This window comes from Bubalus kerabau, chromosome 5, assembly GCF_029407905.1.
Source record: "Bubalus kerabau isolate K-KA32 ecotype Philippines breed swamp buffalo chromosome 5, PCC_UOA_SB_1v2, whole genome shotgun sequence".
NCBI lineage: Eukaryota > Metazoa > Chordata > Mammalia > Artiodactyla > Bovidae > Bubalus > Bubalus kerabau.
The window spans coordinates 123,943,628-123,969,925 of record NC_073628.1 but is presented as its reverse complement, the minus strand read 5'-3'; the positions used below and the strand labels follow the sequence as shown (position 1 = coordinate 123,969,925).

The 26,298-nt window shown below is 39.8% G+C and overlaps 1 protein-coding gene across 2 annotated transcripts in view; it reads left to right on the top strand.

Annotated features, from left to right (window-relative positions):
• CENPF (centromere protein F) overlaps positions 1-26,298 on the top strand; it is a 61,974-nt gene that overhangs the window by 17,574 nt on the left and 18,102 nt on the right. For both annotated transcript variants that reach the window (XM_055582970.1, XM_055582971.1), the window contains exons 8-14: positions 4,871-4,996; positions 6,402-6,530; positions 8,339-8,461; positions 13,955-14,090; positions 15,957-19,351; positions 20,591-23,878; positions 25,115-25,267. In XM_055582970.1, coding sequence (XP_055438945.1) covers positions 4,871-4,996; positions 6,402-6,530; positions 8,339-8,461; positions 13,955-14,090; positions 15,957-19,351; positions 20,591-23,878; positions 25,115-25,267 — 7,350 coding nt within the window. The remainder of the gene's footprint in view (positions 1-4,870; positions 4,997-6,401; positions 6,531-8,338; positions 8,462-13,954; positions 14,091-15,956; positions 19,352-20,590; positions 23,879-25,114; positions 25,268-26,298) is intronic.

The window sequence follows — 26,298 nt, the reverse complement described above, 5'->3', positions numbered from 1 at the left end:
TTTATCTTTGCTGATCTCCTGTCTAATTGCTTCTAGCAATTGTTGAGGGAAGGGTATTGCAGTCTCCCATAGTTGTCTATTTCTCCTTTCAGTTTTATAAATTTTTGCTTCACTTATTTTGCAGTTCTGTAGTTTGCTCCATACACATTTAGCATTGTTATGTCTTCTTTTGGATTGACCTTTATCATGTAATATCCCTTAGTATCTCTGATAATTTTTTTTTTATTCTGAAGTCTATTTTATCTGGTAGTAATATAACCTCTCCAACTTTCCTTTGGTTACAGTGTCATGATGTATTTCTTTCTGTCTTTTTACTTTCAGCCTATCTATACTGTTAAGTTAAAATATGACCTTACTGTGAATTAAAAAAATAGCCTAATGTTAGTTTTGTGTGGACAGCACATAGTTGGGTCATGTTTTTTAATCCACTCTTTTATTCCCTTTTAGAAACACTATCTCTATTAATTAGTGTTTTTAGACCATTTATAGCCAATGTAATTATTGATATGTCATGACAATGGCGCCCCACTCCAGTGCTCTCGCCTGGAAAATCCCATGGACGGAGGAGCCTGGTGGGCTGCAGTCCACAGGGTCACGAAGAGTTGGACACAACTGAGCGACTTCTCTTTCACTTTTCACTTTCCTGCATTGGAGAAGGAAATGGCAACCCACTCCAGTGTTCTTGCCTGGAGAATCCCAGGGACGGGGGAGCCTGGTGGGCTGCAGTCTGTGGGGTTGCACAGAGTCGGACATGACTGAAGCGACTCAGCAGCAGCAGCATGACTTAAGTTTTACATCTTATTTTTTGTTTTTTATTTCTTTCATTTTTCATATGGCTGTTTTTATTTTTTCTGCCTTCCTTTAGGTTACTTGAACACTTTTTAGAATTCCATTTTGAATTATCAATAGTTTGAGTATATTTCTTTGTAGGGCTTTTATGATTGTTCTAGATAATGTATGTATACATACAATTTATTAGTTTATCGGTGTTGTCATTCTATCAACTGTAATAAATTATTGAAAGTTTGCTTGTCTTTTTGTCCTTTTATCCTCCCCTATTTATAGTGTAATTTTCTTGAGCATTTTTTATATGTACATTTAGAGCCACATCAGGTAGTGTTACACTTTTGCTTTACTTGTCAAACATAATTTAGAAAACTGAAGAAGAAGAAAAGGAAAGCCTATTGTATATACCTTTATTGCGTATACAAATATTTTTATTCTTCTTCCAGATTTCCTTCTTTCATCATTTCCTTTCTTTGTAAAGAACATCCTTTAACCATTCTTTTAGTGTAGCAGCGAATCCTCTAAATTTTCTTTTGTCTGGGAATGTCTTTATTCTTGGAAGATATTTCTGGAGGGTATAGAATTCTGGGTTAACAGTTTTTTCTTTCAGTACTATCATGCTTTTCCTTGGGTCACAAAGTTTCTTGTTCATGCTTTTCCTTGGGTCGCAAAGTTTCTTGTTAATATGCTTTCTTCTCTCTCTTCAGAGCTTTCTTATGTGTGTTTTAATAAAATATGTGGGTTTTGGATTGTTCTTGTTTTGGGAGTTATAGGGAAATGTTCATCTCTTCCATCTTCCTGGAGGTGGTAGTCCTGCTTCATTTTTAGAATTCCCCTAGTGCAGTGCTTTCCAGAGAAACATTCTCAACAACTTTGGGTTAGATATATGATGAAACATGACCTCCCTTGATCTGTATGTATATTTACTCTCTTTGTGCAGTCTGGGTTTGTAATTTGGTTTTCTAAGTTAGACTTGGATTCAAGCCCTGGCTCTGTTGCATCCCAGTTTTGTTACTTTGGAGCAATGTAATTAACTTCTGAGCTTCAGTTGCCTAATCAATAAAATGGTATTAGTAATAATACCTTTCTCATAGGATTGCTGTAAAGTTTGTGATAATTTTTATAAAGGCTTTAGCGTAGTACCTGGCATATGGTGAACTTATAATAGTTGTTATTGTTATATCGAGTTCCTAGTCAATTTAATTCATTTTCATTTGCATTTCTGCCAACTCAGGCTTCTTTTGTACATGAGAATTATACTTATCCTTTTACACATTGAGGGCTTCCCTGGTGGCTCAGATGGTAAAGAATCTGCCTGCAGTGCAGGAAATCCAAGTTCAATCCCTGGATCTGGAAGATCCCCCAGAGAAGGGAATGCCTACCCACTCCAGAATTCTTACTTGGAGAATTCTATGGCCAGAGGAGCCTGGCAGTCTACAGTCTATGGGGTCGCAAAGATACTGAGCAACTAACCTTTACATGTTGTTTTGTTGGTTTTGGTGTGACAGGATCACCAGATCCTTCTCTCGAGCATTATCATGAGGTCACTTACCAGATCATGAATTAAAATTTTTGAATAGGACAGTGCTGAGAACATAGCTTTGCCTTCTTTCTATTAGAGAGTTCCCTCCAGGTTCTTAAGACTCATTTATTCAATGCTTTCTGGATTCCATTTTTTTCTCATAAACTACAAATCCACCTAACTGAAAATTCAGTTTACCTTTCTCCATCTTGTCTCTAACGATAGTCTGACCTTGTCCAATATGTTGCTGAAATCAAATTATCCTTTGCTTATGCTATTCCCTGATTTACCTTTAGAATTACCTATTAAATAAAATGGAGCTAATTTAGCCAAAGTCAACCACATGCTTCAGTAAACATATGCTGTTCCTAGTATGCTTCTTTTCCAAGTATTTACACACCATGTGGGATACAAGGTTTGAATTCATGTAGAAACAGTGTTGGGGCTGGGCAGCAAATCTGGATTTCGTGTTATGGTTAAAAACTCAGGCCCAGAGCACTGAGTCTCTAGGTCTCTATATACATACTGTTATATACTCTCTATATACATACTGTTAAAGGACTAGAGCCCTGAACCCTTTTTTAGAGTATTATGGAGCATTCATGACACCTAGTGGCCAAGAACTTGTATATGGATGGTGCATCATAAATACCAACATTAAAAAAAAAATCTAAATAAAATATAAATTACTCCTAAAGGCTTTTTTTGTGTGTGTTAAACCAGCTGTTTGTACAATAATAAAGTATTATTGATTCTGAGATATTGTGGGTTGCAGTTTGAGGGAGTGCCAGCAGAGGGTGCCAAGGATTCATTCATTTATTCTGCCGTGCATGGTTTCCCCCCCTCCCCCCCCTGAGAATTGTCAAAATTTTAGACCATTTAGTCAGTGATTTTTATCTTAGTCGCTTACCGCTGTATCCCCAGTGCCTAGCATGGTGCTTGACATATTTGCTGAGTTCATATTTATTATTGGTAGAAATAATTTCTTTCATACTTTTCCTTAGGGGTTTAAAAATTCAAGAACGATAAGGATAATGACAGAGGTATCTTAATGTTCAAAGCAGTGAATTAATTCGAATTACTGGCTCAATATTTTACTTTTTAAATTCAGGATCTTGAAAGTTCTGATATTTGCAAGATCAGACCAGCTTTATCTTTTAATCTTTGGTTAGTTAATAATTGGTGTCAGGTCTTATGGGAAATTTTTACATAGTGTTTTCCTCTTTGTTAAATTTCTGATAGTTCTAAATGGGTCTATAATGAGTCTCAGAGAAATATATTAGTGGAGAGATTTGCCACACTGGGGTACATTTCTTTTGGATCAGGAATTCTCCCCCAGCAATGTGAGTTGTTCTTATTCTTTCCTGGGAATTTAGAGTTGTTTTGTAGGGGAGTTCTAGGATTTGAACACCACAGGGAAGAATTAGAGGAATGGGTTTTAACACTTTGAAGATTTAATTTTAAAGAGGATCCTAAATTTCAATGTAGTTCATGTTTTAACAGTTATTTTAAAGATAACTGGCTATGTATAAAAAAGAATGAAATAATGCCATTTGCAGCAACATGGATGGACCTAGAGATTAGAAGTAAGTCAAAGACAAATATCACATGATATCATTTGTATGTGGAATCTAAAAAAATCATACAAATGAACCTATTTATAAAACAGAAAGACGCACAGACATAGAAAACAAATATATGCTTACTAAAGGGGAAAGTGGGGAGAGGGATAAATTGGGGATTTGGGCTTAACAGATACACACTACTATATATAAAATGGATAAATAATACAGCACAGGGAACTATATCCAATATCTTATAATAATCTATAATGGAAAAGAATCTGAAAAAGGATATGTGTGTGTGTGCATGTGTGTGTTGTTGAATCACTTTGCTGTATAGCTGAAACTAACATAACACTGTAAATCAACTATAGTTCAATTTAAAGAAAGAGATAACTGGCTATGTAAAAAGGCAAATGAGTATTCTTTGTGTTGCCTTTGGCAGCTTGTTTTAAAACCCATTGTGATACTCTCTGGAGTGCTGTGAACTTCCAAACATTTAAGATGACATAGTGGGAGCATTGTGGAGAGATGCATATTAATATTTAAAATTTCTCACAAAATCTATTATGCTTGAAACAGACTACATATGAGGATAATAGGTACCCTCTGGTTATTTTACAGCCTCTAATTTACACAGGTCAACATCATTGCATTTTAACCTCTCATTTCTGTACGACAAAATGTCAGGTGACTCAATATTCAGACACACTGATTTCTTTTATGGCACAACTTATGAAGGGTTTATTTAAATAGCCTAATGCAGGTTTATATCCTTGCTGATATTTCCCAAATATAAATTTATGTGTGCTAAAATAATTGTAGTAGTTTTGGTATTTGGCTAATTGTTTTAGCCCCAACTTTGTATGATACAAAAAAGTCAAAACACAATGTTTGAGCTTGAACCAGATCATGGGACTAATTTTTCTGAAATTCAAAATGTGTGCTTCTTTCCAAGAATAATTTTTGTTTTGTTATTGAACGTCTTAATTTGTTTTAGTGTACTGCTTTGGAACAAAAATTGAAAAAATTGACTGAAGATTTGAATTGTCAGCGTCAAAATGCAGAAAGTGCCAGATGTTCTCTGGAACAGAAAATCAAGGAGAAAGAAAAAGAGTTCCAAGAGGTAAGGTAAACAGATTCATGAGGAGTTTGTCCAGAAGGCTCTTATGGTCATTTCCTAGTTTGATCATTTGAAAAGGGGAGTGTCTGTCATCATTTGGGATGTTCCACTAGAGGGGAAATGCTGTGTGGAAAAGGTTACTATACTTTCCTTCACACTTTTCCATCTTTCAGTTTTTGATAGGCGAAGGGCTTTAGAAATTTTTTTTTTAATCCATGTTTTCTGATTTGTTTGAAATTTGATACCAAGTAGAAAAGGATCGGCGAAGGCAATGGCACCCCACTCCAGTACTCTTCCCTGGAAAATCCCATGGACGGAGGAGCCTGGTAGGCTGCAGTCCATGGGGTCGCTAAGAGTCCGACACGACTGGGAGACTTCACTTTCCCTTTTCACGTTCATGCATTGGAGAAGGAAATGGCAACCCACTCCAGTGTCCTTGCCTGGAGAATCCCAGGGATGGTGGAGCTTGGTGGGCTGCCGTCTGTGGGGTCGCACAGAGTCGGACACGACCGAAGCGACTTAGCAGCAGCAGCAGAAAAGGATTGTATTTCTTGTTTCAAACACTCTGTTTTGTAAGGGAAATTATATTACATTCTACAGCTGTTTTTTTGGGTTTTTTTTGTTTTGTTTTTTTTTTTACTTTTTTACAAGTTTTCTTTGTTTTTTAATTTTTTGGCCATCCCATGTGGTGTGTGGAATATTAGTTCTCCAACCAGTGATTGAACCTACACCTGATCCACCTTGGAAGGTGGAGTCTTCACCACCAGTCCACAGGGGAGGTCCTTCCAGCTGTTTCTAAAGTCTGTGAGTTGGCAAATACATTAGAAAGGTGATTAACGTCTAGGGGGAAGAAGTTGGCAGACAAGTTAGGGCTGAAAATGTACTTGGATAAATCTTGGTATCAGTTTCAGGTGAGTTAGCCTGGAAGTAGGTCTGTAGTCCTTCAGTGAGAGTTATTGGAATTGTGAATCTGGTGTCCCTGTGTGGTTATCAAGGTTAATTGGTGGCATCTACTTTCTGTTATTCTCAATGGTCAGTGGTGTTTTAAGCTCCCTTTTCGAGTGTGTTGATTTCTCAGTGGAGTTGTGACTGGTTGGCTCTCAGCTCTACCCTTTTGTCCCTGGGTACCTCAGAACAGAGGTGATTCATTTAAGATGGGGATGAGGTGCCAACGGGCCAGTTTCCACGTGTTCTCCTGGGGGACTGCTTCCTCTTCCGCTCAGAGACCGGGATCTGATGCCCGGGATGGGTGCTAAAGCTGCCTGTGTTGGTCATCAAGTAGATGCCAACTGGCTCCATCCTCTCCTGTTCTTTCAGAAGAGCAGTGCCTGGAGGATGTCTGGGTCTCGCCCTGGGCTCTCCCTTGTTAACCAGCGTCTGTTGGATGCGTTTGTCTTTCACTTTTTAGGAGCTCTCCCGTCAACAGCGTTCCTTCCAAACCCTGGACCAGGAGTGCACTCAGATGAAAGCCAGGCTCACCCAGGAGCTACAGCAAGCTAAGAACACATACAACATCCTACAGGCTGAACTGGATAAAGTAGGGTGCTAACTTATTTCTCCCTCCTCCATAACCTCCTCCCCCACGTTTTAAAATAACATGTCATTTCTGTACCACAGCGGAAATAGGATTCCTTTAAAGGAAAAAAACTTTCCTCACTTTCTGGAGTTATTAAAGTGGAGAGCAAACTGAACCTCTCTGGGTCTGGGTGTTCTCACTTAGAGAAAGGAGACGCCGAGTGGGGATCTCAGATCTGAGGGTCTGTGGGCGTCTCTGATATTCTGGTGGTTCTTGGTCATGCCACCACATGGGAGCTCTCCTAAGTGTGTATGCCTCCAGTCAAAGCGCTAAAAAAAGTTATAATTTACTTTTTTAACACCCACTGCACAAATGATTTCATCCAGATTTATGGCTTTCTTGACTCTTCCACGTGACGATGACACCCATATTTAAATCTCCAGCCTGGATGTCTGGTCTGAACTTCAGACTTGGGGGTGTGCATCCGATATTTCCACTCACGTGTTTAACAGGCATTTCACACTTAACGTGTTGTTATTGGAACTCCACCTTTTTTCAGACTTGTTCTTTGCTTAGTCTTCCTTGTCCCAGTAAATAGCAATTCCATTCTTCACATTGCTTCGGTCTAAACCTTCCCGTCATCTTCAACTCCTCTTTCCTCTCATATGTCAAAGTAATTCCTTAAAACTCTGCTGACTGTACCTTTATTTATTCACACACACACACACACGTACACTTGAGTGTATATTTGCATGCATGTGTATATATGTGCTCTAATACACATCATCACTCACCTGGGTTTCTGTACTAGCAGAATCCTCCTGTGCCAGGATAAATCTTTATGAATTATTTATTGGCTGTCCTCTAAGATTAAAAAAACAATAAACATTTACAGATGTATAATTGTTTTTTTTTTTCCTTGCTTGTTTTAATTTTTGTTAAAAAAGGAAAACTGTCTGAGCTTTGTCCTGTCAGATGTTTTGTAGTTTATTTATTTTCCCTGCTGATGGGTATTGAGGTTTGTGTGGTACCATTGGCAGTATCACTGGGCAGGTAAGCATGTGTGGGGCTGATGTTTCTGTAGCACAGCTTCCTGCATGTGACATGGATGGCCTCTAGGGCATATATCTTCTCACACGTGACAGGTACTTCCAAGCCGCCCTCCAGGAAAGTTGTAGCAGTTTACCTGACACCAGGTATAAGAGGCCTGTTACCTCCATCCTGCTAGTAGCAGACAGTCCTGGTTTTAAAAATTTTGCTAAAGAGTGAAAAATGTTGTTATTTTTTAAATTCACAGTTTCTTGATTACCACTGAGGTTATTTCTTTCAGAGGATGACTTGCCATTTGTCTCTTTTGTAAAAAATTTCTATTTCTGTCCTTTGCTCATTTTTAAATGGGCTTGCTATTTTGTACATTGAATCATAGCTATGCTTTATGTGTTGTATTTTGGGAATATCATTTTTATTGTATTATTGCGAATGTGTTCTCTCAATTTGTTTTCCCATCTTTTGTTGTTGTTTCTCGTCTCATTTTTTAAACAAATTTTAGTTGTTTTATTTCTTGTGGTTAATTTTTTCTTTTGTGATTTCCTCCCCAAACCCAGCTGTATTCATCAACATATGCTATTGCCAAGTGATGTCATGGGTTAACATGATGGTATTTTAAGTTCAGCTTCTAGGACCATGTTAAGCTATAACATATATACTATGTCTCAACCAAAATAGATTGCTTTCGTTCTTATATTCCATGACCTTTTTATTATTTAAGAATGAATAGCTATTGAAAAGTTAAAACAAAAATGAAGCTTTGCCTTGTTTTCTCTTTGTAGGTCACATCTGTAAAGCACCAGATAGAAAAAAAATTGGAAGAGTTTAAGCAAAATCTCAGCAAAACTGAACAGGCCTTACAGGCAAGTCAGACCAAGGAAAACGAGCTGAGGAGAAGCAGTGAGGTGAGGAGCAGAGAGCATTTATTTGCTTCTGTGCATGAGGAAGTGCGAGGGTTAAAGAATTTCTGCACCATTTTCCCCATAGCGTTTTTCTTTTTTATTTGCTAGAAGTATTACGAAGTGTTTTGTATATAATCTATGACATAGAACATAAGTGGTTTTTTCACTTTTGTTCTGATGTAACTTACTAATATGTATCTAGCAATTATAGGAAAACATGATTTGTAGTAAATCCATTTGGTACTATTCTTTATTATTTTAAGATAGATTTAGACCACCTGTGAGGTGGAAGGATGGAAGAAAGCACGGGATTTTCTTTTCTTCTTTTTATTTCTTTTTAATTTTAAAATGTATCTACTTTTTGCTGGGCCTGGGTCTGCACTGCACGGGCTTCCTCTGGCTTCGGTGGCTTTTCCTGTTGTGCCGCGGGGGCTCCGGGGCGCTCGGTCTCAGTGGTGGCAGCACACGGGCTCACACAGTTGCTCCCTGGCACGTGGGATCTTCCCCTACTAGGGATAGAACCGGTGTCCCCTGCAGGGCAGGCAGACTCTTAACCACGGGACGACCAGGGAAGTCCTGCAAGGGGCTTTCTAAGTGAAAAGTAACAAAATTGGTGATAGAAGGTATGATTTAAGTCCCCTTTCCAAGGGTTGGCTTTTGAGTCATCAAGTATTAAAAACCTTGTGCAAAGTGATAGATTTAAATAAAATTTTTTTGACAGATAAAGGGTTTCTAGATTTAATACTGTTACAAAAGCATTAACTAATAACTGTATGACTCTGGCTTCAACAGTCACACGCTAATCTTCATGTTAAACGTGCAGGCATGGGTGACGGTGTCTTTGTAGAGTCATGGTCATGATACGCATGGTGCATGAGGTTTCCCAGTGACGAGGATATGAAGAGTAGCCTGATAGTGCTTCTACCAATAGATTTTATCCGTACTTACTTTAATTTGCTTCTCTCTGAATTTATTTAGTTGCTTGGAGTTTATTTTAAAGGACTCGATTAAAAACCACTTAGGGACAGTTCATAGGCTGAAACAGTTTGAGTAGAGCCATAAGTCAGCCTCATAGTCTTATGAAGAAGCACAGCAGAACAGGAGAGGTTGCTTCTCCATCAAATGTCACAGGGAAGACTATTTTTCACTAGTTTTTAAAATATTTTTAAAGTATTAAATATTAAATCTTTTACATATCTAAAATTACTTGTTAGATTATACAGTTTTGTTTTGTTTTTTTTAATGTTCTCTGTAAGGAACAGTGATTTATCCAGGTGAGGCAAGTCTAAATGTATTTATCCTCTCAGCTTCAAAAAGTGTATCGGTTCTAGAATCAGAACATCTGTCAGTGGCAAAGAAGAGGTTGTTAAAGCAGCTATAGCCTCAGAGGGGTAATATTGCTGGAGAGAGGCGGCCCCAGCCCCAGCCGCCTGAGTAGAGGAAAGCTTCATATCAGATGATGGTTTCATCAGCAAACGTTTTTAAATGGAAGCGTTTGTTTCAGCAAAACAAATGTTTGCCTTTTGGCCAGTGGGGACCAACCAACAGATGCTTCTGCTAACATTTCCACAGGCAGACTGGCACCGAGCTCTTCCCTCTCTGAGCTTCCCTTTCAGCCAGGAACTCTCCTGCGACTCCACTGGCTGCCTGGTGGAAACATTTTGTAAAAGTGATCATCTGGTTAAATGGGTCCAAACACTTTTTAAACGGTGTGCTGGGCCAAGGCTGCATAGCGAGCTGGACATTTCTTGCAGGTGTTTCTGAAGACTCATGCGTCCCTGCAGGGTCTGGTTTGTCAGCCGAGGAGCTGTCCACCATGAACTCGAGCTGTGCTGAGTTCAATGCCAGTCATGTTTTGCTCAATATTTCATAAAGTTCTGTGTCAGTGAGGGCAGTCACGGAGGTGTCTAGCACAGGGCCAGAGAGCTCACTTAGAATTAGTCTTCAATGCATGTTTGTGTTATGTGTCTTCTTTTGAGAATAATATCAAAAATTCAAAGGGCTTAGCTGGCTCTCACATTTTGAATTGGGATTGGAATCAGAAAAACAATCTACCCAGTTTGATGGGTGGTATAACTTTGTGGTAAAATGGTGGCTTTAGATGAAGTGAGATCTGAACCTACTCTGTGGCCTTGGGACCATGACTTACCCTTTCTGAGTGTGACTTGCCTTGTCTTCATATGAGGACTAATAGAACCCCTCCCTTTTCAGAGTTGAATTAATGATTAAATTAAGTTTTGTATGTCAGGTGCTTAGACTTGTGCCCAACCCATAGGGCCCTTTGGTCTTGATAACTGTTAGAACTTTTTTGGTGTGACCACTGTTTGCTGCCACCCCGAGGCACAGAAAGTGATGAGCAAAGGACACGGCATTTGAGATTTTTTGCATTTAAAATTATAGCCTATTCCAGGCTATCACTCTGGGTGTCTTTCTGTATCTAATTATAAGTAAGTGCAAGCAAGTCGAGTGCGCTTGTAGGTTTTGGATGCTGAAATAATGTGACAGTTGTACCGAAATGTTCCTTGTCCGTGTTTCGCAAACTAATTTGCCACTCACAATGAGAAATTATCAGTAGTGGAAACGTGATTTAATGGCCCAGTCAAGGGTAAAGTTAACATTTAGTATCAAAGTGAATGGAGGGTTTAGCTAGGCTGCTCATCCACCATCTAGTGCCAGCCCCATAGCACTGGGGTTAGACAATCATAAACTGTCATTTGACAGCCAAGATGAGGGAACACTTGCTTGGGGACCTTCCTGAGCGTGGGGACCTGTATGACACGGGGTCCTCTAAGGGACCTGGTCTGGCAGGCAAGAATGATGAGGTGGAAGGGGAGAAACACATCTTTTGCATCCATCCCTGGTTCACCATATAGACTTTGCGCCAGCCGGGGATGTATTAAACTTCATTCATGGGTGCCATCACGAGATGCCACATAGTAGCTGAAATGTGTTTTGTCTGGCCCTAGGAAATGACACTTCCCTTGCTGCTTCTAAAACCAAAGTTGATCTGGGTGGAATTGCTTGCTAAGCTCTAATGCTGGCTTGTGGTTATAGGGATTTTTGTTGTGTGTTTCCAGACTGGTGCCCAATTTTTCAAATCATGTTTGGTGGCGAGAGATGCCTGGGAGACTGTATCCTTGTATGCTTAACTCATTGTTGGTAATGAGCTACCCAATCAAGTCTTAAGTGGCTGTAAGCTGTGCAGAAAACTAATTGCTGATGGATGGCAGCCTACAGCTTCATTTGCAGATATTCATTTTCTAAATTCTGGCCTTTTAAAATTCTTGGGTTGGCCACAGCCAGAGCATGATAAGCCTCAGGGTCCCGGGGTTGGCGGAATGTTTCTTCATTTGAAACAAATATTTATGGAGCTAATGCCAGAATAAAGGCACGTTAATCTTTCCACTGGGCTTAGTGTTCACTTAAATGTCTCCAGTTTTGGACATGATGGATAGAGATGAGCAGACACATAAACATAAGTTGTCCCCCTCCCTCCTGGGGTCCCTCCTTCCTCTTCTTTTCACCTTCCTTCCTCCTGCTGGGATACACCCAGCTTTAGCTTTCTTGTCACACCTCTAGATGTAGATGCCATTTGATTCAATGATTTTTTAGAGCAAAAAATACAAGTTGCAAAATGTATCTTAGATGATTACATTCTAGTTGCTCTCTTATGTGAGCTCATTTGGCTGATCTTAACACTGAACACACAGAATCTAGCTGCTGTTCAATTTTAGGAAGAAACACTACTACTAATGCCCCGTTGCCTGCGTTAGAGTGCGTTAAGGTATTTTTCCTTTCACATCTGTGATCTAATTTGAGTGGTGATTATTCTGAGTCTGAAGAGCAAACAAGTGATTACACATTCTGTAGTTGAATGATGCTCATTTAAGTTGATCACATCCTTGCACCTTAGTGATCATTCATCCTGTGCAGAATTTCACAATGACTGGTATGAATGTCAGTTTTGACATGAGTTGGTGCGGGCCTTTAGTTCTGGTGGATTTCTTAATTTGATAGAGTCTCAGTTGAGCACATGGAAAGGAGGGAGGATGAAGACAAAGGAGACAGAAATATAAGTGCAGCGGGCTCTTAAATTTTGATGATGAAATGAACATATATACACGAACACAGCAGCCGCCAGCAAGTGTTCAAGTACTTTGTACCAGCCAGATTCTCCCTCTTGAATTTGGCTTTGCTACATCAGTACCCATCTGCTGGTAGTAACCAGACTGATAATTGAAGGCAGGCTTCCAGCACCACGTTGCCAGGGCCATCTGTTTTCTAACGGTGCAGTAGGCTTTTGGAGGATGGGTCTTAACTGTTTCTTTAAGAATTCAAAAATTCCCTTCTCAAAGGAATATTTTTCTAAGTGTGTTTGTGTGCTTTTCAAGTTCGGCTTACGAGCCCCCCCACACCCCGCCAAGGGTGGGGGCTGCTCAGTTCCGCCGGTTTGTCATGATCCATGCCAATTCCCAGTGATCCAGAAGGTGCCATGCAATGTAGGTTGAAATAATTAACAACTGCAACATCATTGAAGGTTGAACAGCGGGTTGAGGAATATGGATAGAGGATTTATAATATTTATTATGCAAGTCACATGGTTAATAAGAAGCATTTTTATTCGGCAGACAAATACTACTTTGTTTTAAGACTAAGAAAAATAGGTCTCCCTAGAAAATAGAATGAGGCTGCATGTGTCTGTCTGCTAGTCTATGGCACATCGATGCACGGCTCTTCATTTATTCAGGTACCCACCAAAGGACCTGTCTTCACTGGGAAGCCTCAGATTCCTCCCTCTAGAATTGATCCTTCCATGCTCCAGCCTCTCATTTCCCGTAGCACACTTCACCTCTCTTGAGCATATAACACATCCTGCCATGTATTAAGTGATGGCCCCCTGGGAGGTACCTGTCCTGAGGGCAGAGACTCTGTCTTAATTTGTAACTGCACCTTTCATAATGCCCATTGCAACATCTTGTACATTGCAGACTTTAATAAACATTTCTTAATGGTAATTTACTCATAAAGACATTCCCATATAGCAGTGAAACTTAAGATGGTTTTACAAAAAAAGATCAAAAATCATCACATGAATTTTTTTGGTTCGTCAGCACCTCGGAACTTTGCAAAGATATATTTGATTATTTAGGCGTGATGGAAACTTGGAGTGATTATGTCTTTGGGAGGCTTGTAAAAAGGGTTTTCCTTATATGCGAATGTTATAACAACCATAGGGACACCTGGAAAGTTCAAAAAGTAAACTTCTTGAAGGAAAAAGATTACAATCAGTTTTTAGGTTTTGTGCTTCTGACTTCTATTTAGAATATCGTTTCATTGAAAATAAAACTAACGTCATTGCTCGAAGGGCAAGTGTGCCTCTCCTAGTGAGATGCACACATGGTCCCATGAGACAGAAGTCCCACCAAGGCAGAAGTCCTGAGTTGCTTGAGCATCTGTAAGACATAGGTAAGACAACTACCTAAACCTGTCTTTTAGGAAATGAAGAGGGAAAACAGCCTCCTCAAGAGTGAGTCTGAGCAAAGGGCCCGAGAAGTCTGCCACCTGGAGGAAGAACTGAAGAAGGCCAAGCAGTGTTTGAGTCAGAGCCAGAATTTTGCAGCAGAAATGAAGGGTGAGTGGCGTTTTAGAGTTCTTTCTCTAGGCTAATGTTCCCTCGAGGGAGGGTGGATGTCAATTAGAAACTTCTTTGAATTTTTCCATATCTTCTCCCAGAGAGATGTCAGCAGCTGATGTGGAAAAAGTTTTTGCTTTTCCACTTTTTAGTTTCTAGAGTGATAGTTGGGCCTTTTTTTTAATTGGAACACACTGAGTCCCCAAATGCCTGGTTTTCAGCACTTTGAAACCAAAAGGGTAAATATTTTGCATACAAAAGTAAATTGTTGGTGCTGTCTCATTCCCCAGCATGCTATTTTGTGTCTCAAGTGTGTTTGTTAGTTACATCCAGACGGCTCATCTACTCGCCCATTACCGTTTCTCTTATAATGGGAAATTCTATATTAAATGCATGTTTTCCCAGCCCTTAGTGACCATTGTTTTTGGATGGCTTACTTGACTGAATGATTTTATTTCCTTACTTTCTATATAGACACAGAATGAGGCTATGTACAGCAAATGATTCCACTGTTTCACACTTATTTGTATGTGCCATGTGTCTTTATTTAGATTTATTTTCTCCCCTGGGGTGTTTGCACGTCTTGGATTTCTTTTAACCTGAGTGTTCTCTGACTCTTTTCTATTTTAAATTCTAACCTCCCCATACGGCTTTCAGTTTTCCACGGCAGGAAGTAGAAATACCAATCCTCAGATGTTTTGACAGAATACTACAGGGAAAGAAAGGGTGTTTTTTTCAGCGTTGGTCACCAGTGTCATCGCTTGAGGCTCTGACAAGCAAATAGCCCCTGTGGCGCTGTCTCCAGCAGCCATCCACTCTCATTAGGTAGACGGAGGTGAGCGGGCTAAAAAGAGGAATTGCTGTCCAGTTGCTATAACACCTGAGTTTATAATACATACTACCTTTTTCATCTACTGAGATTCTTTAAGACTTCCCATTGTTGAATGAAAGCAGTGTGGTTATTCTCAACTCGGAGGGGCCTGTGGGCAGACGGGAGTTTTTAAGCAGAGAACAGGCAGTGATGGAGTCTATGACATCTTCCTGATGACTCTCATCTTCACAGGCACCACCTTGACTCTGAGGGACTGGGGTGTGGGCCATTGCTCCTCACTGACATTCCTATGTTCGTCTCCAGAGTTGCTGATACATAGAACCATGTATATTTTGGGGAAAAAAATGTACATTTTAAAATTGAAGTATAGCTGGTTTACAGTGTTGTGTTAGTTTCAGTTGTACAGCAGAGTGATTCAGTTATACACACACACACACACACACACACACACACACACACACACATCTGGTTTCAAATGCTTTTCCCTTACAGGTTATTACAGAATAATTGAGTATAATTCCCTGTAGCACCATATACTCTTGTACTTGAGCTTGATCCTGTGGATTTTTGGCTAAAATGGCAAAGAAGTTATTAACTTTTCTGAGATATCAGGGATGTTGCATAGTGATGTGGGATATTTCCATTTTAGTGCTGCTCTTGTCACACTTTTCTCTCCTTGAATAGCTATTTCCAAAAGGCAAAAATATGAATATACATAAGCATGTACAAGGTAAAAGAATAAAAGAAAGTTTCAAGTGCTTAGGAAAATAACCCCTTGGTGTTTTATACAATAGCACTTTGTTATGCTGCTTAGAAAGAAGATAAACAAATGTATTGCCATCCTGAAAAGGACCATTTTCTTTATATGAGCTTAGATAATTATCAGGTGGTTTACTTTCAAGGAGGTATGCAGGCAGTAATGCCAATTTTTACATGACTTAAGCTGTTTTTTTTTTTAGAGTTTAGAATTCTTGTAGAATAAGTATTTATTAAAGCCATGACAACTTAAAAATATATTTTTTCTGTTTTAATAGCTAAGAATACCTCTCAGGAAACCATGTTAAGAGATCTTCAAGAAAAGATAAATCAGCAAGAGAATTCCTTGACTTTAGAGAAACTGAAGCTTGCCTTGGCTGACCTGGAAAAGCAGCGAGATTGTTCTCAAGACCTTTTGAAGAAAAGGGAACATCACATTGAACAACTGAACGAAAAGTTAAGCAAAACAGAGAGAGAATCTGAAGCATTGTTGAGTGCTTTGGAATTAAAGAAGAAAGAATATGAAGAATTAAAAGAAGAGAAAACTCTGTTTTCTCGCTGGAAAAGTGAAAATGAACAACTTTTAAATCAGATGGAATCAGAAAAAGAAAGCTTGCAGAGTAAAGTTAATCACTTGGAAACTTGTCTTAAGACACAACAAATAAAAAGTCATGAATATAACGAGAGGGTAAGAACTCTGGAGATGGAAAGAGAAAATCTAAACGTGGAGATCAGGAACCTTCAAAATGTGATCGACAGCAAAACCGCAGAGGCAGAGACACAGAAACGAGCTTATGGAGAACTGCAACAGAAAGCTGAGTTCTCAGATCAGAAACACGAGAAGGAGATAGAAAATATGTGTCTGAAAATCTCTCACCTCACTGGGCAAGTGGAAGACCTAGAACATAAGCTTCAGTTACTGTCAAGTGAAATCATGGACAAAGACCAGCGTTACCAAGACTTGCATGCTGAATCTGAGAGCCTCAGGGATCTGCTAAAATCCAGAGATTCCTCTGCGGTGACAATTGAGCCTCATCAGAGAAGTCCTTTGGCTTTTGAACAGCAGTCTGCACCGAGCAATTCCTTTGCAAATATAATTGGAGAGCAAGAAAGTGTGCCTTCAGAAAGGAGCGGATGCCATGTAGCAACAGACCAAAGTCCAAAAAGTTCATCCATGTTGCAAAATAGAGTTGTTTCTCTTGAATTTTCCTTAGAGTCGCAAAAGCAGATGAACTCAGATCTGCAGAAGCAGTGTGAAGAGTTGGTGCAAATCAAAGGAGAAATTGAAGAAAACCTCATGAAAGCAGAACAGATGCATCAAAGTTTTGTGGCTGAAACAAGCCAACGCATTAGTAAGTTACAAGAAGACACTTCTGTTCATCAGAATGTTGTTGCTGAAACTTTAGCTGCCCTGGAGAGCAAGGAAAGAGAGTTGCAACTTTTGAATGAAAAATTAGAAACTGAGCAGGCAGAGATTGGAGAGTTAAAAAAGAACAACCATTTACTTCAGGAATCTCTAAAGGAGCTACAGTTTTTGTCTGAAACCCTGAGCTTGGAGAAAAAGGAATTGAATTCCATCATTTCTCTAAATAAAAAGGACATTGAAGAGTTGACCCAAGAGAATGGGACTCTCAAGGAAATTAATGCCACCTTAACTCAAGAGAAGATGAACTTGCTCCAAAAAACCGAGAGTTTTTCAAACTGTATAGATGAAAGAGACAAAAGCATTTCAGAGTTATCTAATCAGTACAAACAAGAATGGCTTACTTTACTACAAAGATGTGAAGAAACAGGAAATGCATTTCAGGATCTTAGTGAAAAATATAAAGCGGTTCAGGAAAAGAACTCTAAATTAGAATGCTTGCTGAGTGAGTGCACGGGTGTTTGTGAAGACAGAAAAAATGAATTAGGACAGCTAAAGGAAACATTTGCAAGGGAACACCAAGCATTTGTATCACAGTTAGCATTAGCTGAAGAAAGAAACCAGAATTTAATTCTAGAGTTGGAGACAGTGCAGCAAGCCCTGCAGTCTGAGATTACAGATATCCAAAACAGCTCCAAGAGGGAGACTGATGGTTTAAAGCAAGAAATCATGAATTTAAAGGAAGAACAAAATAAGATGCAGCAGGAAGTTAGTGCCTTATTACAAGAGAATGAACACCTGATGGAATTAATGAAGACGAAACATGAGCATCAATGTCTAGAATTGGAACCAATTCAAGACTCTGAGAAAGAAGAGAGGGAGATAAATACATGTCACCTTCAACTTCCGATGGATCTTGATGTTAAAGATACTTCTCCAGACACTTGTAATGCACAGCTGGTGCAAGTAGAATCTAAAGTCAGAAACATGGAATTAAAACTTCAGAAGAGTGAGAAGGAAGAGTGTCTACAGCATGAGTTACAAACTAGAGAATTAGAAACTGAAGGTTTGCAACAAGATCCTCAGTCACAAGATATTAGTGGCCTTGGAGACTCTGAAATAGATCCAGAAGAAAAATATATTTCAATGCTTCATGAGTTGTCAACAAGTCAGCAGGACAATGCCCACCTGCAGTGCTCTCTACAGACAGCCATGAACAAGCTGAATGAGTTAGAGAAAATGTGTGAAGCCCTGCAGGTTGAAAAGTCTGAACTCATGTCTGAGCTGAATGACTCAAGATCAGAATATATCACAGCAACTAGTAAAACGGCAGAAGAGGTAGGGAAACTAGTAAATGAAGTTGAAACATTAAATGACGAAAATGGACTTCTCCAAGGCGAGTTAGTGGAAGAAACACCAGAAGGTGAATTTGGTGAACAACAAGATGAGCAGACATCTGTGAACTTAAATCCTTTGGATGACAGTAATTTCTATGAGCATTTGACCGTGTCAAACAAAGAGGTTCAAATGCACTTTGCTGAATTACAGGAGAAATTTTCATCTTTACAGAGTGAACACAAAATTTTACACGAACAGCACTGTCTGATGAGCTCTAAGATGTCAGAGCTGCAGTCCTACGTTGACACGTTAAAGGCTGAAAATTCAGTCTTGTCGATGAGTCTGAGAAGCTCTCAAGGTGACTTGGTAAAGGAGGTGCCACCAGGACCTGGGGAGGAGCATTTACTGTCCTTGTCATTCTCTTGTGTGACTGACAGCCCTGGTAAGGCAAGTTTGGGAGAGTCCTCTTTTTACAAAGATCTTTTAGAGCACACAACAGAAACGTCCCTTTTGAATAATCTAGAAGGGACTGTTTCAGCAAACCAGTCCAATGTAGAGGAAGTCTCTTGCAGTAGTCTGGAGGAGGAGAATCTGACCGAGAAAGAGATCCCCTCTGTGCCACTGAGGAACACTCAAGAACTTGAGACCCTCTGTCAGACGTACCTCCAGTCCCTCAAGCAGCTGGAAGAGGAAATCGAAAGTCAAGGGATTATGAAAAACAAGGAGATCAAAGAGCTCAAGGAGCTACTGAGTTCTTCGAGGGAGGAGCTCGACGACCTCAGGAAGCAGTATTTGTCAGAAAATGAACAGTGGCAGCAGAAGCTGACAGATGTGACAGTGGAGATGGAGTCCAAGTTGGCGGCTGAGAAGAGACACACAGAGCACCTTACACTTGAGCTTGAGGTGGCGCGGCTTCAGCTGCAGGGTCTGGACTTAAGCTCTCGGTCTCTGCTTGGCACCGACATAGAAGATGTAAGTACACGGGACTGACGTGCTATTTCTCTAATCGAGTGCCCAGGAGGCATGCAGTGTTTGTTGAAATTGACATTAAATCCAAATTAAAATATTTTTAGGGTTTAAGGAAATAAGAGCAAAATATACCAAAGTTTTGAAAAAATAAGCCAGAACTTTAGGAAAGTGTGTCACCTTTATTTGGGGGGTAATTTCTCTCATCATCATCTTTAAAAATTATTATATTGGACATTACTACAGATGTTTTTTAAAGTCTCCTTGAGAAAATCATGTTACAGAGTCAGAATATCTTCTTGAGGATGTCTGTATATTTTTACTTTGTGATTTAATAAAACACATTGAATCTCAAACTGGCACTTAGGAATGGTAAGGTGATCAGAATTTTTACCTCTCTTACTCTTTTCAGAGTCTATAACTCTACAGAGTTATAGACATGAAGCTAAATATTAGTGTTTATTTTGTAATTCTGAATACTTTTCTAACAATTTGCTTGGGTACAAATCTATGATTTGATATCAGTTATTCTAAAAGACACTTTTTTCTTTGTTGAATAAAAAGTGGTTTAGTTACTTATACCTTTGTCTTTTCTAGTCTACCAGCTAAACTACTAATGGTGTACAGTCAGTGAGCCTCACTGAAGTCCTTCTGTAGGGTGGTAGGAGGCACATGGAGAGGTGACAGCAACTGTGACCAGAGTCCCCATTTTACAGATGAGAGAAGGGGAGGTTTAAACATGTGATTTATCCAAGAATATAGGCTGCTTATATTAAGTGATTAAGTCCTTGACCTGGAAATCTGGTCATGAAGCCTTACTGCCTTCTCTTATTGAAGAGCGTCATAAATGCCGAAGATGGAAGCTGACCATTTAATTTGGAATTTGTTAGCCTCTTATTTGATAATCCCAAAGAAAATTTCAAATTTGGCTACTTAAAATATTCCTAACAGGAAAAAAATTTTGAAATGTAACTACATCACAATTTAGATGATCACATAAACTGACCTGAAGGCTTTGTCTTCTTGATAAATACCCAGGACCTTGCACACGGAGAACACTTCCTGAATGTTTGTTTAATTGTGTTGACTATTTGTATGGAGAGACGTGAATCTGGTAGGCAGTATGCCATTTGAAGAGATGTGTTCAGCAGAAACAAGTATCTAGTTTCCAAAAAATAATAAGCCTATTTATTCTGATTCTTCTTGAAAAGTAAGATGCATTCTTATTATATTTTGTAACGACAGGCTATTCCGGGTGGAAATGATAGCTGTGACATAAGAGAATCAGAAGAATATACTTCAGAAACTAAAGAGAGGACCCCGAAGCATGAGATCCACCAGATTTGTGAAAAAGATGTTCAGCAGGACCTCAGTCTAGAGATGGAGAAAATAACAAAGACTGGTGCAACCAAACTTACAGAAGAATGGTCCAGAGAGCAGTCCTCAGAAAGCAGTCATGAGACCCCAGTGGAAGATCCAGCCCAGGGCTGTTCAGGATGCATTTCTGAACTGTCCCTTTCTGGGCCTAATGCTTCGGTGCCTAGGGATTTTCTGGAGAATCAGGTAACCATTCAGAGTCTCGAGCTGAAAGTAAAAGAGACATCAAATGAGAATTTGAGATTACTTCATGGCATAGAGGAGCGTGACCAAAAAGTTGAAAACTTGCTAAATGAAATCAAAGAGTTAGACTCAAAATTCCATTTACTGGAAGTACAACTAACTACCAAGATTGAAGCATGTGTGGCATTGGAAAAAATAGTTGAGGAACTTAAGAAAGAAAAATTAGATTTAAATGAAAAATTGGAATCCTTTTCTTGTCATAACCAGAGAGAAGAAAGTTCAGGAGGTCTCACTTCCAACTTAGAAATGGTCACAAGCAAATTGCCACATGAAGGTATTGAAGATGATGTAGCCAAGGTGACTGACAACTGGAGAGAGAAATGTCTCCAGGTGGAAAATGAGCTACAGAGGATTCAATCTGAGAAAGATAGCATGGAGCATCACGCCCTCTCTGCTGAAGCCAGCTTAGAGGCAGTTCAAACAGAGAAACTATATTTAGAAAAAGACAATGAAAATAAACAAACAGTTATAACCTGTCTTGAGGAAGGACTCTCAGCGGTCACAAGTGAGAGAGATCAGCTTCGTGAAGAGTTAGATACTTTGTCAAAAGAAAATCAAGAGCTAGATCAGATGTCTGAAAAGATGAAGGAGAAAATAAGGGAGCTTGAATCTCATCAAAGTGAGTGTCTGCATCTCCAAGAGTGGCTTCAGAGTTTGGAAAATGACTCACAGGCACTGTCTCTGGTAAGAAGTGAGCTGGAAAACCAAATTGAACAACTGAAAAAAGAGAAAGACTCACTTGTACGGGAATCCGAAAGCCTGCAGACCAAACTGAGCGAATCGGAGCATGAAAAGCTGGCCGTCACCAAGGCTTTGGAGGCTGCCCTGATGGAGAAGGGTGAGGTCGCGGTGAGGCTGAGCTCCACGCAAGAGGAAGTGCACCAGTTGAGAAAAGGCATTGAGAAACTCAGGGTCCGCATTGAGGCTGATGAAAAGAAGCAGCTCCATGTCTCAGAGAAACTGAAAGAAAGTGAGCGGAGGAATGACTCGCTTCAGGACAAGGTTGAGACCCTTGAAAGGGAGTTGCAGATGGCAGAGGAAAACCAAGAGCTGGTGATTCTTGATGCTGAGAATTGCAAAGCAGAGGTGGAGACCCTAAAAACACAAATAGAATTGATGACTGAACGCCTAAAATATTTAGAATTAGACCTTGTCACAATACGGTCTGAAAAAGAAAATCTTTTGAAACAGCTACAAGAAAAACAAGGTCAGGCATCTGAATTAGATACGCTACTCTCTTCACTGAAAAACCTATTAGAAGAAAAGGAGCGAGAGAAAATACAGACTCAAGAAGAATCTAAAAGTGCAATGGAGATACTGCAAACACAATTGAGAGAGCTAAGTGAGGAAGTAGCAGCCTTGTGTGATGACCAGGAGACATGGAAGGCCAAAGAACAGAGTCTGGACTCTCCTGCCCAGGAGGTACAACAGCTGAGAAATAACATTGGAAAGCTGAAAGTCCACTTGGACATTGATAAAAAGAAGCAGCTCCAAATCCTAGAAAAACTGAAGGAAAGTGAGCATCAGGCCGATTTCCTTAAGGATACAGTTGAGAACCTTGAAAGAGAACTCAAGCTGTCAGGAGAAAACCAAGAGCATGTGACTCTTGAGGCTGAGAAGTCCAAAGCAGAAGTAGAGACCCTGAAAGCAACAGTGGAGGAGATGGACCAAAATCTGAGAGGTTTGCAATTAGATCTTATCAACATAAGATCAGAAAAAGAAGATCTGACTAAAGAATTACAGAAAGAGCAGAGTCGAGTATCTGAATTAGAAACATTAAATTCTTCATTTGAAAACCTATTGCGGGAAAAAGAGCAAGAAAAAGTACAGATGAAGGAAGACTCTAAAGCTGCAGTGGAGATGCTGCAAACACAGCTGAAAGAGCTAAGTGAGGAAGTAGCAACCTTGTGTGTTGACCAGGAGACCTGGAAGGTTGAAGAACAGAGTCTGGACTCCCCAGTTGAGGAGGTACAACAGCTGAGAAATAACATTGGAAAGCTGAAAGTCTGCCTAGATGCTGATAAAAAGCAGCAGCTCCATATCTTAGAAAAACTGAAGGAAAGTGAGCATCAGGCCGATTTCCTTAAGGATACAGTTGAGAACCTTGAAAGAGAACTCGAGCTATCAGGAGAAAACCAAGAGCATGTGACTCTTGAGGCTGAGAAGTCCAAAGCAGAAGTAGAGACCCTGAAAGCAACAGTGGAGGAGATGGACCAAAATCTGAGAGGTTTGCAATTAGATCTTGTCAACATAAGATCAGAAAAAGAAGATCTGACTAAAGAATTACAGAAAGAGCAGAGTCGAGTATCTGAATTAGAAACATTAAATTCTTCATTTGAAAACCTATTGCGGGAAAAAGAGCAAGAAAAAGTACAGATGAAGGAAGACTCTAAAGCTGCAGTGGAGATGCTGCAAAAAGAATTAGAAGAGCTAAACGAGAAAATGGCAGCCTTGTGTAATGACCAAGAGACCTGGAAGGTCAAAGAACAGAGCCTGAGTAGTCAAGTAGATGCCCTTGAACATGAGAAGGCTCAGTTGCTGCAGGGCCTTGATGATGCCAAAAGTAATTACCTGATTTTGCAGTCTTCTGTGAATGACCTCATTCAAGAAGTTGAAGGTGGCAAACAGAAACTGGAGAAAAAGGATGAAGAAATCAGTATACTAAAAAGTCAGACTCGGGACCAAGAGCAGCTTGTCTCTAAACTGTCCCAGATGGAAGGAGAACAGCAACTTTGGAAGAAGCAAAAGGCAGACCTGGAAAATCTGATGGTGGAATTGGAGCAGAAGATTCAGGTGCTGCAATCCAAAAATGATGCTTTGCAGGACACCTTAGAAGCTCTGCAGAATTCTTCCAGGAATCTGGAGAAAGAGCTTGAATTGACAAAATTGGAAAAAATGTCCTTTGTTGATAAAGTAAGTGGCTTTATGTCTTTACATTTGAATCTGTTGTCAGGAGGAGGGGCAACCACTGTGTGAGTTCTCTTTCCTTCTGGACAGCATTTGCTGTATAGGATCAAACTTTGTAAAGGCTTTAAGTTTGGGGGTCTTGAACTATGGGGCATATTGACTTGGCTCCAATAGTGAGTAATTCTTAGCTTTGGCACACACTTCCATGGGGTACTTCTATGGATTGGCCCAGTTTTCACTGAGACACCTGGACAGGGAAGCAGCTTTGGGTTGTACATGGTTCATTTCTTGTAGTACATCAGAATAGTAGCCCACATACCCATACCCAGTTGAGTACCACTGCTGTAGAGAGTATAACACATATTAGTCAGAATCAGTAGAGATCACTTTTGCCTCTGCCCTGCCATTTTTGCCTTTAGGAGAAATAACTGTTAAAGATACTGATATAATTATAACCAACAGAACCCTCATGGCTCCCAGGACATGTCCCTCCTAGGGATTTTGGGCTTTCAGCCCTGTTCTCTTTGGGCAGTCTCCTGTTTTGTTAGCTGATGATGAAAGGGAAGATCTGCCATCAAGAAACTCAATTACTAAAGAAAAGTTAAAAATTTCCCCTATACTTACTGATCTAGGAAAGTAATTCCTTCAAATTAAGTTTTTATTGGACAAGTAGATTGTCCAGAAAATACAGTCAATCATATCTCAATATTTTCCAAGAATTTCAAGTTTTTGCATAGCTTGCAAGTGATAGCAGTTATGGTAGAGACAATTAGACAAACTTTACCAGGCTATTTCAGTCTGGTGTAGGGATGGATGCAAACAATCCTGCTTTAACTGGTTTTAACAAACTATCATCCTGTTTCTTGCGTTTTAGCATGGCTCTAGAGAATACATAAGAGATCCAAGGGTTGATCGATTAAGTCACTGCCTCGTAAATACTTTCTGGTGTTTAAGTTTAATTCAAATCATTACCTCTATGAAGGATTTTAAGATTTGCTAATATTATCTTTCTTTGTCATTCCTTTCCTTATTGCTGTCTTTTGTTAAATCTTGCAGAGAAGAAAAGGCAAGCTTATCAGTCGGTTTTGAGAATATTAGTTGAGTGGATTAGTAACAGGAGGATTAGCTGGGTTTTATTTTATTGTTGGAGGGATGTGAATGTCACAAATATGCTGTGTCACAGTGATTAATTTGATCAAACAGACAACCATAAGCAGATCCTAATGAAAGATGAAATTTCAGGTAAACACAATGACTGTGAAGGAAACTGAGCTTCAGAAGGAAATGCATGCAATGATACAAAAAACGGTGGAACTGAAAGAAGAATTTAGTGGAGAGAAAAACAGGCTAACGGAAGAATTAAATTTAATGTTGGAAGAAGTAAATAGCAGCAAAGTAAGTTTCTCTATGACAGAATCATTACACTCTAGTAATTCTTGTGCACTCTCTCCTTGTTTGTTTTTGTAAGATCTTCTGAGATGTATCAGACTTTTATTAGCTTTTGAAAAGAATAACCCAAAGCTATGTCATGGTCAGACCTGCAGTAATCTTTGCCATCCAGCACTGTCATGAGCCCTGAAGGAGTCCAAAGAGGCCCCCAAACACATCAAAATACCTGTCAAGGAGCCCAGATATGTTTTTCATAGAAGACAGCCCTTCTGACTATATTAACTCATACCAGAAATGGATTGCATGCAGCTTTCAATAGGCTTTTCCTGGCCTGCCCCAGATTACAAGCCAGAGTGTTGCTAGAGACAGATGCACTGATCTTGCAAAGAACTAACAAAGTAACAGAGAGTCACAGTAAATGTAAAGTTGGAGCAGTCTTGGGGTGCTATTTTAGGGCAGGTGGTGGCAGAACTATAGCATTTGGGCTGCCACTCCCACTGCTGGTCTCATAATAGATATTGCTGATTCACGTGCTTTCTCCTGAACCTCTTAACAACGAGACTTAGGTAGCAGCTACCATGCAGCCAGATGGTAAAATTCCTGTATCCATATAGTCCGTGTGCAACTTCATTCCCAAGTAGTTTTTAGAAAAGGATAGCAAAATATAATTGTGATTATGACCCAGAATAATCACATAAAGTTGCAATGATATTTGGAATAGCCTGTATAAGAAATGGGGGAAATTTGTGCCTTTTTTTTTTTTTAAAATAAGGTAGGTTTTTAAAAAAGTATTAACTTTATGTCTTTGCTGTGTCTTTGTTGCTGCCTGTGGACTTTCTCTAGTTAAGGAGAGCGGAGGCTGGTCCAGTTGCAGTGCTCAGGCTTCTCACTGCCGTGACTTCTCTTGTTGTGGAGCACGGGCTCTGGAGTCCAAGCTCAGTAGTTACGGCACATGGGCTTAGTTGCTTGTGGCTTATAGGATCTTCTGGACCAGGGATGGAACCCATGTCCCCCGCAATGCAAGGTGGATTCTAACC